This window comes from Salmo trutta, chromosome 31 (assembly GCF_901001165.1).
Source record: "Salmo trutta chromosome 31, fSalTru1.1, whole genome shotgun sequence".
Classification (NCBI taxonomy): Eukaryota; Metazoa; Chordata; class Actinopteri; order Salmoniformes; family Salmonidae; genus Salmo; species Salmo trutta.
The window spans coordinates 3317139-3334209 of record NC_042987.1 but is presented as its reverse complement, the minus strand read 5'-3'; the positions used below and the strand labels follow the sequence as shown (position 1 = coordinate 3334209).

Here is a 17071-nt window from a genome sequence, read left to right as displayed (position 1 = left end):
CCTGAAGCACAATGATTATAACTGTGTTCCAAGCTCTCCTCTGATATCTCATCCACAGGTGGAGAGGTGGAATGGTCCAGTGATGTTCGTCGTAGGATCCAGGAGAGTTCTTACATCCAGGAGCAGTATGTTCTGACCCGCTGCTCCCTGAGCAGTGAGAGGGGGCTGCCCTACACCCACACCCCCTCCACCTCCGACTCTATGGGAGGCCCTTACCCCCCTGATCTGCTCCCCATCCCGTACCTGGACACGGGCTCCCTGCCGCAGGGCCTCGAGAAGATGGCTCCACCCGAACAGAGAAGCACCCTGTCCCGCTGGGGCGAGTCGCCATGGCAACAGCCCCCCTCCTCCGAGAATACGGATTCCGTGTCAAAAAAGGTAGGACTGGCTCAGTTGGTAGAGCATGGTGTTTGCAACGCCAGGGTTGTGGGTTCGATTCCCACGGGGGACCAGTATGTAAAAAAAAATGTATCAAATGTATGGATAAGAGCGTCTGCTAAATGACTAAAATGTAAAATGTAAATGTTTACAACTGCAGTTCGAACCATCAATACTTTAGTCATTAGACTACACTGTTGTAAATAGTTTTTAACCCAGTGTACTCGTTTTCCCTTGTCACAATCCAGGCAGGGCGTCTGTGTGGAGGGGAGGAATCTCGAAGGAGACAGAGGGCATTGGCCCGCTCAGCCATGTCTGCAAGGAGTTTCTCCTCCCCCCAGGGTGAGCTGGACATGCACCGCCTGCGGAGGGCACTAGAGAGAGTCTCCTTTGATCAGGCGGTGGGGGGGAGGCTTGAGGAAAGCGATGGGGAGAACCAGTCTACACCCAGAGGAGGGCTGTCCCGCAGGAGCCTCACTGACTCCAGTAGGTTAACTTCCTCACCTCTAGACTGATGTCTCAAACTAAACTCCCTCACACTCTCTTTCTCTCTCTTTTCCATCCATCCACTAACCCTCTCCTTCTACCCCTCTTTCTCTCCCCCTAGACGGCCTGCTGTTCCCTGTCTCTCCTCTGGACTGGGACAGCTTCACCGACCCGGAGTACCTGTTTACCGCCGCCCCCCCGGACGACCCCCCCACGCCCCCTGCCCAGTGCCGCTCCCTCATCCACGGCCTCCTAGGAAGCAGGCCTGTTTCCTGGGAGGTCACCGTGGACCTGACACAACTCTGGGCCCCTGAGGACCAGGGGACAGGAGGGACATCCGGGGGAGGAGGAGAAGGGGGAGGAAGGGGAGACCTCTGGGAGGAAATTATCCACCAGCTGACCGCTCGCTCTGCAATCAGGGACTTTGAAAAGATGGCAGAGAAGGAGAGTGACATCGAGCACGGTGAGGGTTTCCACCAGTGTTCCTCAATTTTGGGATTGAGGAGGTCACAGGGTGTACAGGGTTTTGTTTCAGCCTTGATTTTTTGAGTATTGAGGGGTATACCACAAAGCAGGATCAAAGAGTTAGCCAGCTAACTTGCCTAAATATTCTGATGTAACTTCATTTCTTTGAAAGATAAGCTTGAAATGGATATGGTGTAATTGATTCAACAAATGAAAACGCATACAGTCAGGTCCGAAATTATTGGCACACTTGATAAAGATGAGCAAAAAAGACTGTATAAAATAAATAATACAAATAGTAAGCTCCAGGTAACTGCCAAAATAAAGGAAACACCAACACGAAGTGTCTTAATAGGGAATTGGGCCGCCACGAGCCAGAACAGCTTCAATGCAACTGGAGTGTTTGGAACTCTATCGGATGATGCAACACTATTTGAATGGTATTGAAAACAGGGGTGCCAATAATTTTGACCCCTATCTTTTTGAGAGAACAAAAATTGTACTTGATAAACAAAATCTAATTGTCTGAGCAATTGTTGTAATATAAAATAATATAATTTTCCTGATTTTTGAGCATGCAATGGCTGTGTTTACACAGGTAGCTGAATTCTGATCTTTTACCACTAGGCTACCTGCCACGGGGGCGGCAGGTAGCCTAGTGGTTAGAGAGTTGGACTAGTAACCGAAAGGTTGCAAGATTGAATCCCTGAGCTGACAAGGTAAAAATCTGTTGTTCTGCCCCTGAACAAGACAGTTAACCCACTGTTCATAGGCCGTCATTGAAAATACAAATTTGTTAACTGACTTGCCTAGTTAAATAAAGATCAGCTCTTTCCACAATAATTGGGGAAAATATCAGAATTGGGCTGCCTGTGTAAACACAGCCAATATAGCTCAGTATTTGTATTATTTATTTTGTAGTCTTTTTGCTCATCTTTAGACCTGAATGTATCTAAGTTTAGATTTTTTAATGAACAAAAAAATCTATAGTTCTTGTTGCTTATCAAAGTTAGATGGCTAACTAATTTATCCTGCTTTGTAGTACACCTGTCTATGTGTATGATTGATTGTATGCTGTATACTTTGTTTTGCAGGGCCTGCTAAGCGGTACCGTATGAAAGCCATCCAGACCAGTAAGAGCTGTAACATCATCTGTACGTACACAGCCTTTACTGCCACTGACGCCAACACCAGCAAGGGTCCATCAGACACTGTGGAAGTGAGAAACACCGGTAACACTTCAGACGGTTCCACAGTCACAGCAAACCTGAAAACACATGCCCTAATTTTATAATATGCATGGGAACTGATGTCTGTTAACGGTATCAATCAAATTTCAAACAACTAAATGTTTTTTATAAAGCCCTTTTTACATCAGCAGTTGTCCCAAAGTGTTTTACAGACACCCAGCCTAAAACCCCAAATAGCAAGCAATGCAGACGTAGAAGCACAGTGGCTAGGAAAAACTCTACAAGGCAGGAACCTAGGAAGAAAGAGAGACAGGAAGCAGGCTCAGATGAGTATGGTTTGGATAGCGGTGGTGTGTGTGGTGACTGTTGTCCTGTCATGTGTAGGGTTGCGTTTGGGGAACAGGCGGAGCTCCCAGTCAGGCAGTCGTAGACAGAGGGCCTACTCTGTGGGACTGGGCCGACGCCCTTCCAGCAGAGACAGTGAGGAATTTGAGGACACCTGCAACTCCACAGGTAAAACTACAGTCATTAGTAAACCTGCAGAGGTCAAATGGTATGTATATTTACATTTTAATTAGGATCCCGATTAGCCAATGCCATGTCAGCTACTCTACCTGGGTTCTGATACTGAAGTAAAAAGACATTACAAACAATTAACATTTACATTAAAGACATTATATATATATATATATATATATATATTTTAAATAGACATAAGTAGACATTACAGACATTTAAAATACCTGACAGGTAACACATTTACATACAATAGTGAACTCCACGTCTTATAGTCAACATTTTGTTTGGTTGTTTCCCAGACAGGGATGATACTCCTGCCTCCCCATGCAGCCTGAAGTCTTGGGACAGCAGTAAGTGCCATTACATTGGCTGAATCTCAAACCGAACACTTCGACCATTCGATTACTCAGTATCCGAGTTCACGATTTGTTTCACTATAACCTCTCTACAACCTGTTGTAATAAAGCCCTTCAATATTGTTGATCAAATCTGTGTGCCTCTCTCTCAGGTGCAGGGGGAAATCCCTACCCTGCCAGTCCCTCAGCCGTGTCCGGCACCTCCTCCACCCGCTCCCAACGCTCAGTGGAGAGCAAGTCTGTGGAGAGCTTCTTTGGCTCCAGATTCCCTCTGGGCAGACTAAGGTCATCTAACTCCTCTGGGAAGCAGGCCCCTCTGAAGGGCCACTGTCTGTCTGCTGAGGCAGAGAAACACACAGACACTGAGACCCCAGACTACCTACCTCTGGTGAGACTACTGTCCTCTCACTACATTTGATCATACGATCATTACAATAGATCCAGGCTGTGCCTAAAAGGTCTTAGGCCTAGATTCAATCAGATCAAGCCTTAACTGACGATAACAGACACCCGCATAGCGGATTTAAAGTGGATCTGACTTAATCAAGCCCTTAGTGCAATTGTATTAAAGGGCAATTCCACCCCTTTCGACCTAATATTCATTTTCTCCAGCATCATACCAGTATCTACATGTAGGCACATACCAGTATAAACAGTGTAGTTATTCCCTCCGCAAGACAGTCAAACAAGCGAAATGTCGGTATAAATCAAATCAAATTTGATTGGTCACATACACATGATTAGCAGATGTTAATGTGAGTGTAGGGTAATACTTGTGCTTCTAGTTTCTGACAGTGCAGTAATATCTAACAAGTAATCTAACAATTCCCCCACCACTACCTAATACACACAAATCTAAAGGGGTGAATGAGAATATGTACATATAAATATATGGATGAGCGACGGCCGAGCAGCAAAGGCAAGGTGCAATAGATGGTATAAAATATAGAATATACATACATATGGGATGAGTAATGTAAGATATGTAAACATTATTAAACTGACTAGTGATCCCTTCGTTAAAGTGGCCAGTGATTGGGTCTTAATGTAGGCAGCAGCCTCTCTGAGTTAGTGATTGCTGTTTAGCAATCAGATGGCCTGGAGATAGAAGCTGTTTTTCAATCTCTCAGTGTACAGGTGCATCAAACCTCGCCTTCTGGATGGTAGCGGTGTGAACAGGCAGTGGCTCCGGTGGTTGTTGTCCTTGATGATCTTTTTGGCCTTCCTGTGACATCGGGTGCTGTAGGTGTCATGGAGGGCAGGTAGTCAGCCCGACAGGATGCTCTCGATTGTGCATCTGTAAATGTTGGTCAGGGTTTTGGGTGACAAGCCAAATTTCTTCAGCCTCTTGAGGTTGAAGAGGCACTGTTGCGCCTTCTTCACCACACTGTCTGTGTGGGTGGACCATTTCAGTTTGTCTGTGATGTGTATGCCGAGGAACTTAAAACTTTCCACCTCCACTGCCGTCCATTCGATGTGGATAGGGGGGTACTCCCACTGCTGTTTCCTGAAGTCCATGATCATCTCCTTTGTTTTGTTGACGTTGAGTGAGAGGTTATTTTCCTGACACCACACTCCGAGTGCCCCCACCTCCTCCCTGTAGGCTGTCTCGTCATTGTTGGTAATCAAGCCCACTAAAGTTGTATCATCTGCAAACTTGATGATTGAGTTGGAGGCGTACACGGAGATCCTTGATGAAAACCTGCTCCAGACTGGGGCGAAGGTTCACCTTCCAACAGGACAACGACTCTAAGCACACAGCCAAGACAACGCAGGAGTGGGTTCGGGATAAGTCTCTGAATCTCCTTGAGTGGCCCAGCCAGAGCCCGGACTTGAACCCGATCGAACATCTCTGGAGAGACCTGAAAATAGCTGTGCAGCAACGCTCTCCATCCAACCTGACAGAGCTTGAGAGGATCTGCAAAGAGTTGGAGAAACTCCCCAAATACAGGTGTGCCAAGCTTGTAGCGTCATACCCAAGAAAACTCGAGGCTGTAATCGCTGCCAAAGGTGCTTCCATTAAGTACTGAGTAAAGAGTCTGAATACTTATGTAAATGTGCAAAGTTTTTTTTATTTTTAATACATTTGCAAAAATGTATAAAACCCTGGTTTTGCGTTGTCATTAAGGGGTATTGTGTGTAGATGAGGGGGAAAACGACTTAATCAATTTTCTAAGACTGTATCGTAACAAAGTGGAAAAAGTCGTGTTCTGTGATTAAAAAGAGAAGTTCCTAAAAAGTCCCACTCTGTGACATCCTTGAGAAGGATAAAGAATTATTTTCAAAACCTGCAACGAGTTTCTAGCCAGGGGGAGAGCTCGATCTGTTTCAAAATCACCGTTGAATGTTTTTACTTTTGACAACAAAATTGCACTTTCTAATTTGATATTTGTACTACAAAACATAGAAGTGTGTCAATTTTACATATGTAGACACTGGTATGGTGCTAGATATAATGAATATGAGGTTGAAAAGTGGTACTACAAGAAGTATTTAGAGGTGTATACCTGATTTAAGAGTTAGTATCTGGTATCTCCCCCACAGGTGCGTCTCCAGTTGGCCTCTGGGGCCTTCCTCCTGACAGAGGTCTACTCTGACTGCATCCAGATCCCCCTGGACCGTCTGAAGAGGGCATCCCCCTACAGCCTCCACCGCAGCAGCCTCAGTCCCCCCTTCCGCTGCACCTCCCCCAACGTCCCAACAATCCCCTCCTCCACCACCACTGCCAAGCTCCCAACTGGTACCCCCCTCCACCACACCACCACCTCTACCAAGCCTCCTAGTCTCCCCCATCACCACACCTCTACTGGTACCAAGCCCTTGGGTGGCCCCCACACCCCAGATGACCCTCCCCTAATCCTGGACCCCCGACTCCGCAGGAGACGCTTCTCCGACCGGTGCCAAGAGCCCCTGACGACCCTCCCCGACCCCCCTAGCTCTGAGGAAGGCTCCCCTGACATGACAGGTGGCCCTATCCCCCAGACCACCCAGACCCAGGCAGACAGCGGGCGCGGCTCAGAGACTGACGTCTGTGAGGGTTCTCTGCTGGATCCAGCAGCTCCAGACCCCCAGGGGAGCGATCAGCTAGCTCTGGGGGACCTGGAGGGCTCGAGCTGGGCCACGGCCGTGGCTCTGGCCTGGCTGGAGCACCGCTGTGCAGGGTTTTTCATGGAGTGGGAGCTGGTGGCAGCCAAGGCAGATTTCTGGCTGCGGAGCCAGGAGCTGCCGGAGGGGGTGGACCTGGCCGGGCTGAAGGGGGCTGCCAGGCAACTGTTTCTGCTGCTCCGCCACTGGGACGAGAACATCCAGCTCAACATGCTCTGCTACAATCCCAACAACATGTGACCACATAGCCACCATGTTAAAACCACCACAACATGTGATGGTTACCAGTGTTTTGTCCTACTAGAACTTTGGTGCAGTTGCCTCCTACCTTAAATAATTTGTTTTTAAAATCAGGATTAGTTGAAAAATGGCATTTGCACCTCTGGTTGCTAATACTAATGCTTCTGTGCCCCGTCTACATAAGAAACAGATTCCATTTTGCCCAGTGCAAAGATCATTTAAAAGCCATTGACTTAGGTAAATTGAGACTTGACTAACCCAAGTGGCCTTTAAGTATACCATATGAAACTACAATAATGACTTGATCATGTAAAGCTTACATTACTTTGATTTAGTATATTTTGTCTTAGCTGAATGGCCTATTAACTGGGTAGTATGTCTAACTTGCATTAGTGTAGAATTAAATTACTCAAATTTATGTTTGTGAATGAATGACATTTAATTCAAATTTCTTTACACAGAGATATGCCTTTTATTTTCATCTTTATCAACAGATTAAAACACCTTTGGAATCAATCTCTGTCTTCATGTGTAACACAAACACTTATGCAAATCAAACAAACACACAAACATCAGCAAACAAATATGAGCACTAAATATCACCTATGGCAGCTCATTAAAGAAAATAAACAGGGACGGTTCCCTACTCCGATTAAAAGGAAAGTTCTGCAAAATTACGTGAAAATGTTATCACGCGGAACTATCCATTTAAGCCTATTCTTGGACTAAAATAACTTTAGTTAGTGTTTCGTCCAGGGGTAGGCTCAATCTGGGTGTGGGAAATGGGGCTCATCTATTTAGTCTAGTGCACACACTGATCCACATTCTCTGAAAGAAACTATTAGAAAATAAAAAACAATAGACAGATATTCATGACAGTCAACAGCTTAGTTCTGCATGGGGATATTATTATATGAAATGACGTATTTGCCTATGATAAGCCTTGTGCTAGCTAGGCAATGTCATTCCTATTGTGCCCAAATGGGCGGCGCCAAAAGCTTATCACAGAGAACAGTTCAATTTAAAGCTTTCATTAATATGTAGTAAAGTAAAAATTCCCAGGTATGGAGTTAAGGACAAGCAGAAATCATCTTTAATATAATAATACATGCCATTTACCAGAAGCTTTTAACCAGAACAACTTACAGTCAAGCGTGCATAATTTTTTTAACGTATGGGTGGTCCCTGGAATCGAACTCACTATCCTGGTGTTGCAAGCGCCATGCTCTACCAACTGAGTTAGAGGACTGGAATCTATTGCAGAGGACAGTTCAATTCAAAGCTTCGTCAAATAAGTAGTAGCAAAGTAAAAATTCCCTGATACGGAGTTAAGACAAACGCACATAGAAACCATCTTTACAACAACAAATGGTCCGGTATCAGAAGTCCAGAACGGCTGATTGCCAGGATGGGGACCTAAGAGTTTCTCACTATTCTCGATTGTCGCCAAGACCAGATAATACTTAAGAAAAATCATGGGCTAAAGGCAGTTGACATAAAACACATACTGTAAGCAAGAGATCCTTCCTTAAGATGTTCTAGACGACGCAGCAAAACATTCAGCGTTTCTCCACACCACTAGCCTCCCACTCTTAGATTTATATTATTTCATTCTTTAACCTGAGAATCCTAATTGTTTTCAGCTTCCTCCCACGCCACAAACCTGCGCGACTGCCAAATCATAATACACCCCACATGCAGTCTCACTCAGTCCCTTCTCTCACCTGTATGTACCTCTATACGTTAGCAGAGCTACAGCGAGGTGGGTAGCAACAAACCGATGCGTTTAAGACAGACCCCCCTCCACCTCAATAACCCCCTGTGCGTCATGAGGAAATAGGCACGACACGGTGAGGCGAGGGGTGAGAACCAGCCTAGGGTGAGAGCAGGATGGAGATGGTCGACCAGACCCCAAGGACGGGAGGGTCCTCTAGGGGCTAAGCTTTACTGGCTCTTGGCCTTCTCTCCCTGGCGGGCTGGGGGCTGGGCGATCCATAAGGAGAGCAGCATGATGAGGTGACACAGGTGGAGGGCTGCTGAGCTGTATATGGTAGACGGGTAGGTGTTCCATGACAGCTCCACCAGACCAAGGATCAAAACCCTGTCCACAGAAAGACCAGGTAAGACATAACGTGAGAGCACAATGAGTGACAATAACAGGCCTTTTGACACCTCTAGGCTCTGAATTTATAGTAGACTAAAATTAGCAAATGTTCCCAATTCTGCATATGCCTGAATTCTACATGGATGTCAATTAAGATTTGTGAAAATGTACGTCGGAAGTTAGGACCCTTTCCATTTCTACACAGGTCCCCCCCCCTTACCGGAGTAGGTGAGCCAGCTTCTTGACCCCTCCACTCCAGAGCAGGAAGGGTAGGGTGTGGAAGTACCAGACATAAAACTGGTAGTGCAGCGAGCGGCTGAAGCACATGCCGATGAAGTTAGATGTGAAAAGGATCAGCACCATCTGTGATCGGCTGTTAAGGTCTAATATTGTGGGGCAGCAGGGTAGCCTAGTGGTTAGAGCGTTGGACTAGTAACCGAAAGGTTGCAAGTTCAAATCCCCGAGCTGACAAGGTACAAATCTGTCGTTCTGCCCCTGAACAGGCAGATAACCCACTGTTCCTAGGCTGTCATTGAAAATAAGAATTTGTTCTTAACTGACTTGCCTAGTTAAATAAAAGGTCAAATTAAAATATATATATATATATATATATACAGTGCCTTCCTAAAGTATTCACACCCTTTGACTTTTTCCACATTTTGTTGTGTTACTGCCTAAATTTAAAATGGATTAAGTTGAGATTTTGGGTCACTGATCTTCCCCATATTGTCAAAGTGGATTATTAAATTTTTTGCAAATTAATAAAAAAATGAAAAGCAGAAATGTCTTGAGTCAGTAAGTATTCAACCCCTTGGTTATGGAAAGCCTAAATAAGTTCAGGAGTAAAAATGTGCTTAACAAGTCACAAAATAAGTTGCGTGGACTCACTCTGTGTGCAAACAGGGTGCATGTTTTGGAATATTCTGTACAGGCTTCCTTTTCACAGTACTGCGGAGAAACTACAATGTTGTTGATTCATCCTCAATTGTCTCCAGAGCCATTAAAGTCTGTTTTAAAATTACCATTGGCCTCATGGTGATATCCCTGAGCGGTTTCCTTCCCCTCCGGCAACTGAGTTAGGAAGAACGTGTCTGTTTTTTATTTTTACCCATCTACCAATAGGTGCCCTTTCTTGCGAGTCATTGGAAAACCTCCCTGGTCTTTCTGGTTGAATCTGTGCTTGAAATTCACTGCTCGACTAAGGGACCTCAGAGATAATTGTATGTGTGGTGTACCGAGATGGGGTAGTCATTCAACAATCATGTTAAACACTTATTGCACTAAGGCACGAAAGTAATACTGCAAAAAATGTGGCAAAGGAATTAACTTTATATATATATATTTTTTAAATAAGAAGCAGGGTCGTGTTTCGGAGGACGCATGGCTCTTGACCTTCTACCCCTTTTTCTCCCCAATTTCGTGATATCCAATTACAGTCTTGTCCCATCACTGCAACTCCCCTATGGACTCGGGAGAGGCGAAAGTCAAGAGCCATGCGTCCTCTGAAACACGACCCTGCCAAGCCGCACTACTTCTTGATACACTGCCCTCTTAACCCGGAAGCCAGCCGCACCAATGTGTCAGAGGAAACACCGTCCAACTGGCGACTGAAGTCAGCTTGCAGGTGCCCGGCCCGCCACAATGAGTCTCTCGAGCGCGATGGGACAAGGAAATCACGGCCGGCCAAACCTTTCCCTAACCCGGACGACGCTGGGCCAATTGTGCGCCGCCTCATGGGTCTCCCGGTCACGGCCAGCTGTGAAACAGCCTGGGATCGAACCCGGGGCTGTAGTGAAGCCTCAAGCACTGCAATGCAGTGCCTTAGATCGCCGCGCCACTCAATAAAAATGTAAAAAAATAATGTAAAAAAATGTAAAAAATAAAATTGGCTTGAAAATCTATGGCAAGACTTCAAAATTGCTGTCTAGCAACAACCAACTTGACAGAGCTTGAATAATAATTAAAAAAGGCAAATATTGTACAATCCAGGTGTGCAAAACTCTTAAAAAGACTTACCCAGAAAGACACAGCTGTAATCACTGCCAAAGGTGATTCAGGGGTTGAATACTTATCTAATGAAGATATATTAACGTCTTATTTTCCATAATACCTTTTTCTTCCACTTTGACATTAGAGTATCGCGTAGAGATCACTGACAATTTTTTTTTACAATTAAATACATTTTAATCCCACTTTAGAACAAAATCTTGAAGAAGTCAAGGGGTGTGAAAACTTTCTAATAACTATATAACAGGCACAGTTGTTGTTTGTATGTTCGTATTTGGTGTGAAAAAAACATGGAAAAAACAAACAAAGTAATTGGGTTTTCTAACCCATATCCACTAATAGCACTCTTTAGTTACAGCTCTTAAGATATACACTAGACACTGGTACTTCATGGACATAGAGACAGACCTAATTAAATAAAGGTTAAATACATTTTTTTTTTAAACAAGATAACAGTGTGTGTTAAGAGATACAGAACAACACAATGGTACTGTTTCTAGTCATGGCTCCAGAGACTGACTGAGGAAAGGATATGATCTGAGGTGAGTTTCTGTGCAAGGAGGACTCTCTTGCCTGGCTCCTTCAGCAGTTCGATGATGCTCTCTTCAGGCCTGAGAGGTAACATGTGTTGGTTTAATTCAACAGACAGCACATCTGGTTAACAAAAAAAAAGCAGAGATGGCCACACCCAAGTTTTGGTGTACAAATATAATTGAGTCTGTATCAAATTTTAGGCTTCACTAGGGCCAAGAGTTTTGGCCTGACCATGAAAAACGCTGGTCCTAGAGGTAACCCCAGGAGTGACCTGGGAAGCCACCTCTCTCACCTCTTCCAGCGGCGCAGGGCAAACAGTAGCAGGGCTAGCAGGTGGGTGGCCAGGAGCACCAGGTGGAAGTAGCGACTCAGGAACAGCCACTCTGGCAGGAAGCGCCAGTTCACTGTCCACGTGAACATGAACTGACGACCCAGGTCAAAGGCCCGGGTCATATAACCAATAGGATTCTCCATCAGGAAGGGTAGGCCCAGCAACAACTGTGATGAGAGAGAGGTGAGGTGGAGTAAAGATGGACAATCAACAGAATGGAAATAGAGTAGGCAAATCCTAATTGTACACAAAGTGTGGAAATTGGATGGAACGCTGGGGACAAGAAGCATCTGTGAGTAAAATCTAAATGTAACAGTTAAAGCAGATGAAGGAGGTCCAAACCTGGATAGCAGCACAGAGAGAAAGCTTGGATATGGTTCTCATCAGGCCAAATTCAGACAGCAGCAAGAAGAGGAGGCCCGGGGCAAACAGGAGCACGTTCATCTTCACGGACACTGCTAAACTGTCCACAGCAGAGGTAGAGGAAGTTGTCATTCAGACCATGTGACAGGGGCTACCACAGTCAGATGTTGAGTTCAGCAACTCAGTTCTGCCAATCTAAATTAGAGCGTTATTATCATGAAAGGTGTCCCATATTGGCCCGCACACTGAATCAAGTTCAACTTAGCTTTGATCATTTCAGTTTAACTGAGCTAGGCTCCAGCTGTGCAGAACCAGGGTTTACACTTGCCTGTAGAGCCCGCAGCCCAAAGTCCAGCGGCCGTCCAGGAAAAAATTGACGGCCCCAAACAGCATCATCATGGCCACGGGGTCGTTGAAAAGACGCAGGACAAAGATGGAGTGGATCCGGTAGGAGGCACAGCACACAAAGAAGAACACATAGGGAGGAACCTGGAGAGGAGGAGAGTCAAAATTGCCCTTTTTTTAAATCATGGAAAAGATTACAGTATTATAAAATGACAAATTCCAAGTTGCAATAAAAATGAAATATTTGTTGGGTAATGACAACTAGCTAAGTACCAAAGGAATAACGTCACCTTGGAAAACAGCCTAGAAAGGAATAAGTGTTGCATCTGACCTTCTTGGTGCGGTGGTATATCCTGAAGACGAGTAGCAGAGTGAGCAGGTAGAAGACAGCGAACAGGTACTGGGCCAGGCGAATATTCACCCCATGGTTGGTGACGTAATACAACGCTGTGAAGATGTACACAAACCCTGCTGGGTATCTGGAAAGGTAGGTTCAGAAATCAGTTTCAAGACTGATCTTGTTCACGTCAAGACATGTCAGACTGCAGGCACGCACAGACACACAGGGAAAAGTGCAATGCTATGTGATGGGTCTGGTGAAGATTCAAATGTATTTATAAAGCCCTTCTTACGTCAGCCGATGTCACAAAGTGTTATACTGACACCCAGCCTAAAACCCCAAACAGCAAGCAATGCAGGTGTAGAAGCACGGTAACTTGGAAGAAACCTAGAGAGGAACCAGGGTGTATTCATTAGTCGGATTCCAATGCAAAATGTTTGGTCTGTGGCATAATGTTTTGCAACAGAAACCGTTTACTCCAAAAGGAAAAAGTTTTACAACGAAAACAAGCATTTCTATAGGACAAATTCAGGTAGGTCCCTCCGTTTCGTTTGCTTCCTAGAGAAAACGTGAAACGGCTTCTGTTGCAAAACGTTTTGCAACAGACACGTTTTGCAATGGAATCCGACTAATGAATACATCCCTGGTGTTGCCAATACTGATATTGGAACCTGGTTCCTTAACTTGTAGAGTGCCACGTATAGGGTAGTGGAACTTACACCAGAGGGCCTGTGTCTCCTTTGAGCTGGGTGTAGTCGTAGGTGCCGTTGATGACTCCCTCTACCTCATCCATATACGCCTTCCAGTCGATCTCTGTGTCTGCAGGAGAAGACATTCACCAATGAATGACCAGTTGCATTGGCAATAACTTGTCATATACATTCAACAAATGGGGTCAAATATGTGGATGAAGGTACCTAAAGAATCAGGTGACAGTAAGAACAGGTCAGCAGCAACTACCAAAGAAAACAAAAATCAAACAAGAAAGGGAAACTGTAGCTATACATTAAAAACGGCAATATGCGAATTTTCCCATATTTGGTTATACCTTGGCTAGTAGAAAGGGTTGGAAGCAATTTTTAACTTACCCGTTCTTGCAGATACTTCCTTCATTCTCAAGTCGGAAGAAAAGTGTCTTATAAATGTCTGTTGAGTTACAGGTGGTTCACCAAAAACCAGAGAACATTTTGAAAGGTAGTAAAATCAACATTTTGTATCGAGTGAGAAATGCCTCTTGACTGGGTGTAGATCTTTGTTTTGGTCGCACTGTGTGATGCACTATCATCTGCTTCAACAAGTGGCGATGGCGCATAGAAATGACTAGTTCCTGCAAAGATGTTGGGAAATGCAAGATGTCTGGCAGCTAAAATGGCGATGGAACGCCTCACTGTGAAAAACGTGGATTTTACTATCTTAATGAATATTCTCTTTTGTGGAGAACCACCTGCAGCTGAACACAGACACATAAGATAGACTTTTCTTCCAAATCGAGAGAACGAAGCATCTGCAAGAACAAGTTAATTCAATTGCTTCTGACCCTTTCTTCTTGCTCTCAAGAACCCAAGGTATTTTTATACCAAGGATTCTCAGCTATAAGCACCGGTGGGACCATGTGAACTACAATCCTGACGCTCTGTTTGAACATTTTGAAACCTTAATAATAAATAATTGCTTTTGATACGGTTTTCCAAACATATGGAACTTATCTTTCATTTCAGCAATAAAGAATATTTTGAATAAAATGAGATTCACTTACTGTAGCAGGTTTGCACAGTTCCATACCGCTGTTTACCTCGAGCCAACGAACTACACTTCCTCCACAGTTACACTTACACAGGTGTTGAGCACGCTAGATAGCTAATTAGCACAGGTGGTGGTCTGTAATAAGCGCTGTAACATGGAGATATGTACATGTGGGAAAACAAACCATAACTCTATAAAGCTAAGGTGTGCAGTAATTTAACAGATATGTTCCCAAAACCATACCACAAGCGATGCATTTTAACGTCAGAACGAGCGTCTGGGATCTTAACAAAAGTCCCCCAGCAGAAGATACTAGTCAATAGCAGTTAGGCGTGTCTATGAATGGGTTAGCCTCTCTAGTGCCACCTGTCAAAGTGAATTTACAGACGTAGTCACGGTCCCTTCTGATGCTGCCTAGTATGGACGAAATATTTACCGCTCAATAGTTGTGGCAAGTTTAAAACTTGTTTGGGATAGGGGTTCCACTAGCGGAACGTTTCCACAACATCTGGTGAAACTGCAGAGCGCGAAATTCAAATTAAATTATTTGAAATATTTTACTTTCATACATTCACAAGTGCAATACACCAAATTAAAGCCTATCTTTTTGTTCATCTAGCCACCATGTCAGATTTCGAAAAGGCTTTACGGCAAAAGCAAACCATGCTATTATCTGAGGACAGCACCCCATCAAACAAACACATGACAATCATAATTCAACCCGCCAGGCGCGACACAAAACTCAGAAATAACGATATAATTCATGCCTTAACTTTGAAGATCTTCTTCTGTTGGCACTCCAGTATGTCCCATAAACATCATAAATGGTCCTTTTGTTCAATAAATTCCGTCGTTATATCTCCAAAATGTCAATTTATTTGGCGCGTTTTATTCAGAAAAACCACCGGTTCCAACTCACGCAACATGACTACAAAATATCTAATAAGTTACCTGTAATCTTGATCCAAACATTTCAAAAACTTTCCTAATACAACTTTAGGTATTTTTTTACGTAAATAATCTATAAAATTTAAGAAGGGATAAACTGTGTTCAATACAGGACGAAAACAAAGTGGAGCGAGCTTTCAGGTCGCGCGCCCCAACCACAACAGTACACTAGACCCTCGTTCTGAACAGCAATACTTCTTCATTACTCAAAAGAAAAACATCAACCAATTTCTAAAGACTGTTGACATCCAGTGGAAGCGATAGGAACTGCAAGCAAGTGCCTTAGAAATCTTGATCCACATAGAAAACCCATTGAAAACACTGTCACCTCAACAACAACAAAAATCCCTGGATGGTTTGTCCTCGGGGTTTTGCCTGCCAAATAAGTTATGTTATACTCACAGACATAATTTTAACAGTTTTAGAAACTTTAGAGTGTTTTCTATCCAAATCTACAAATGATATGCATATCCTAGCTTCTAGGCCTGAGTAGCAGGCAGTTTACTTTGGGCACACTTTTCATCCGGACGTGAAAATACCGCCCCCTATCCCAAACAGGTTTAAAGTGTTGTTGCCAGCAGAAGCATGTGTAGTAAGGTATATTCTGGTCGGGGGAGCATTAATGGCCTGTATGCGCGTTCTGAAGGTTAACACGCATCGCTTGCGGTACGGTTTTGGAAACAAGGAACGTTTGCTATCTTCATATCAGCAACAAATATACATTTTTTAAAACAAACCTTTAAATTATTACACGACAGAGTTTGGGTTAGTGTTCTCACACAGCTATATTTCCATGTTACATCGCTCGTTTAAGCAAGACAAATAGAAATCCACCCGTCCTAATTAGCATGCTCTGAACACCAGTGTAACCGTAACGGGGTAGGGAGAAAGTGTACTGTGGTTCAACTGGGGACACACACAGTTTATGGATCAGCGTAGAACTGCTGCACTAAGTATATTTTTTACGAGTTTATTGCCGATACGAAAGGGGCATAGATTTCAAAAACGGGTTCGCAAGTGATTGTTGACGTTTCTAAACGTTACAACACAGCTTCGGAATTGTAGTTCAAGTGCAGCCAAACGTGGGCGAAGCTAACTACTGAAAACCATACGAATAATAAGGGTTTTCAAGAGTTGAATATTAGGCATGCTAGTAGATACCATAGACTTGCAGTCGTTGTGCTAACGTCAGTTAACCTTGGCTTCTGAAACTACCTTCCTTCAAACTGGACATAGACATACAAATGGTATCCACGAGTTCATCTGACTCTGGGGAAGTAGATAAAGGGCCTCAATATTAAGGACCTCATTGCCAAAATCCCGAAGTATCCTTTTAAGGCTAGCCGCATGCTCAAGCTAAACCGCTAGCTACTTACATGCTACTTTTTGTATGACCCATATGTTAATTCCGATCTCCAGGAACCACAGAACAGAGGCGACCAGTATTGTGTACTCCGCCTTGAATAATACCAAATGTTTCTCCTGCCATAGTTTTCCAAGTGTCGCCCTCACTCGAGACGGTGGACCAGGTGATGACTTTTTCTTCACACCTCCTGCCATTTCGGCTTACGCTAGCTACGTGGCGCGGCGGCGGCAACAGTACAGATTAGTATCCCG

The 17071-nt window shown here is 44.3% G+C and overlaps 2 protein-coding genes across 4 annotated transcripts in view; one reads left to right on the top strand and one right to left on the bottom strand.

The window, feature by feature from the left end:
* Positions 1 to 7272, top strand: part of vwa5b2 (von Willebrand factor A domain containing 5B2) — an 18680-nt gene extending 11408 nt beyond the window's left edge. Inside the window, exons 12-19 of the mRNA XM_029724874.1 lie at positions 59 to 378; positions 627 to 864; positions 986 to 1327; positions 2424 to 2561; positions 2904 to 3032; positions 3338 to 3388; positions 3547 to 3782; positions 5939 to 7272. Coding sequence (XP_029580734.1) covers positions 59 to 378; positions 627 to 864; positions 986 to 1327; positions 2424 to 2561; positions 2904 to 3032; positions 3338 to 3388; positions 3547 to 3782; positions 5939 to 6739 — 2255 coding nt within the window. The 3' untranslated portion in view covers positions 6740 to 7272. The remainder of the gene's footprint in view (positions 1 to 58; positions 379 to 626; positions 865 to 985; positions 1328 to 2423; positions 2562 to 2903; positions 3033 to 3337; positions 3389 to 3546; positions 3783 to 5938) is intronic.
* LOC115169348 (dol-P-Man:Man(5)GlcNAc(2)-PP-Dol alpha-1,3-mannosyltransferase) lies at positions 7188 to 17071 on the bottom strand. Of its 3 annotated transcripts, none has more exons than XM_029724875.1 (10): positions 16831 to 17071; positions 13681 to 13719; positions 13483 to 13582; positions 12755 to 12902; positions 12407 to 12567; positions 12058 to 12178; positions 11677 to 11882; positions 11385 to 11461; positions 9064 to 9208; positions 7188 to 8840 (listed from the first exon to the last, which is right to left on the bottom strand). In XM_029724875.1, the coding sequence occupies exons 1-10, from the start codon at positions 17012 to 17014 to the stop codon at positions 8684 to 8686; spliced, it is 1338 nt and encodes a 445-aa protein (XP_029580735.1). In that variant the 5' UTR covers positions 17015 to 17071; the 3' UTR covers positions 7188 to 8683. The 3 variants fall into 3 exon arrangements, with proteins under 3 accessions (XP_029580735.1, XP_029580737.1, XP_029580736.1); XM_029724877.1 differs by lacking the exon at positions 16831 to 17071 and adding an exon at positions 13852 to 13891; XM_029724876.1 differs by lacking the exon at positions 13681 to 13719 and having other exon boundaries at positions 16831 to 17070.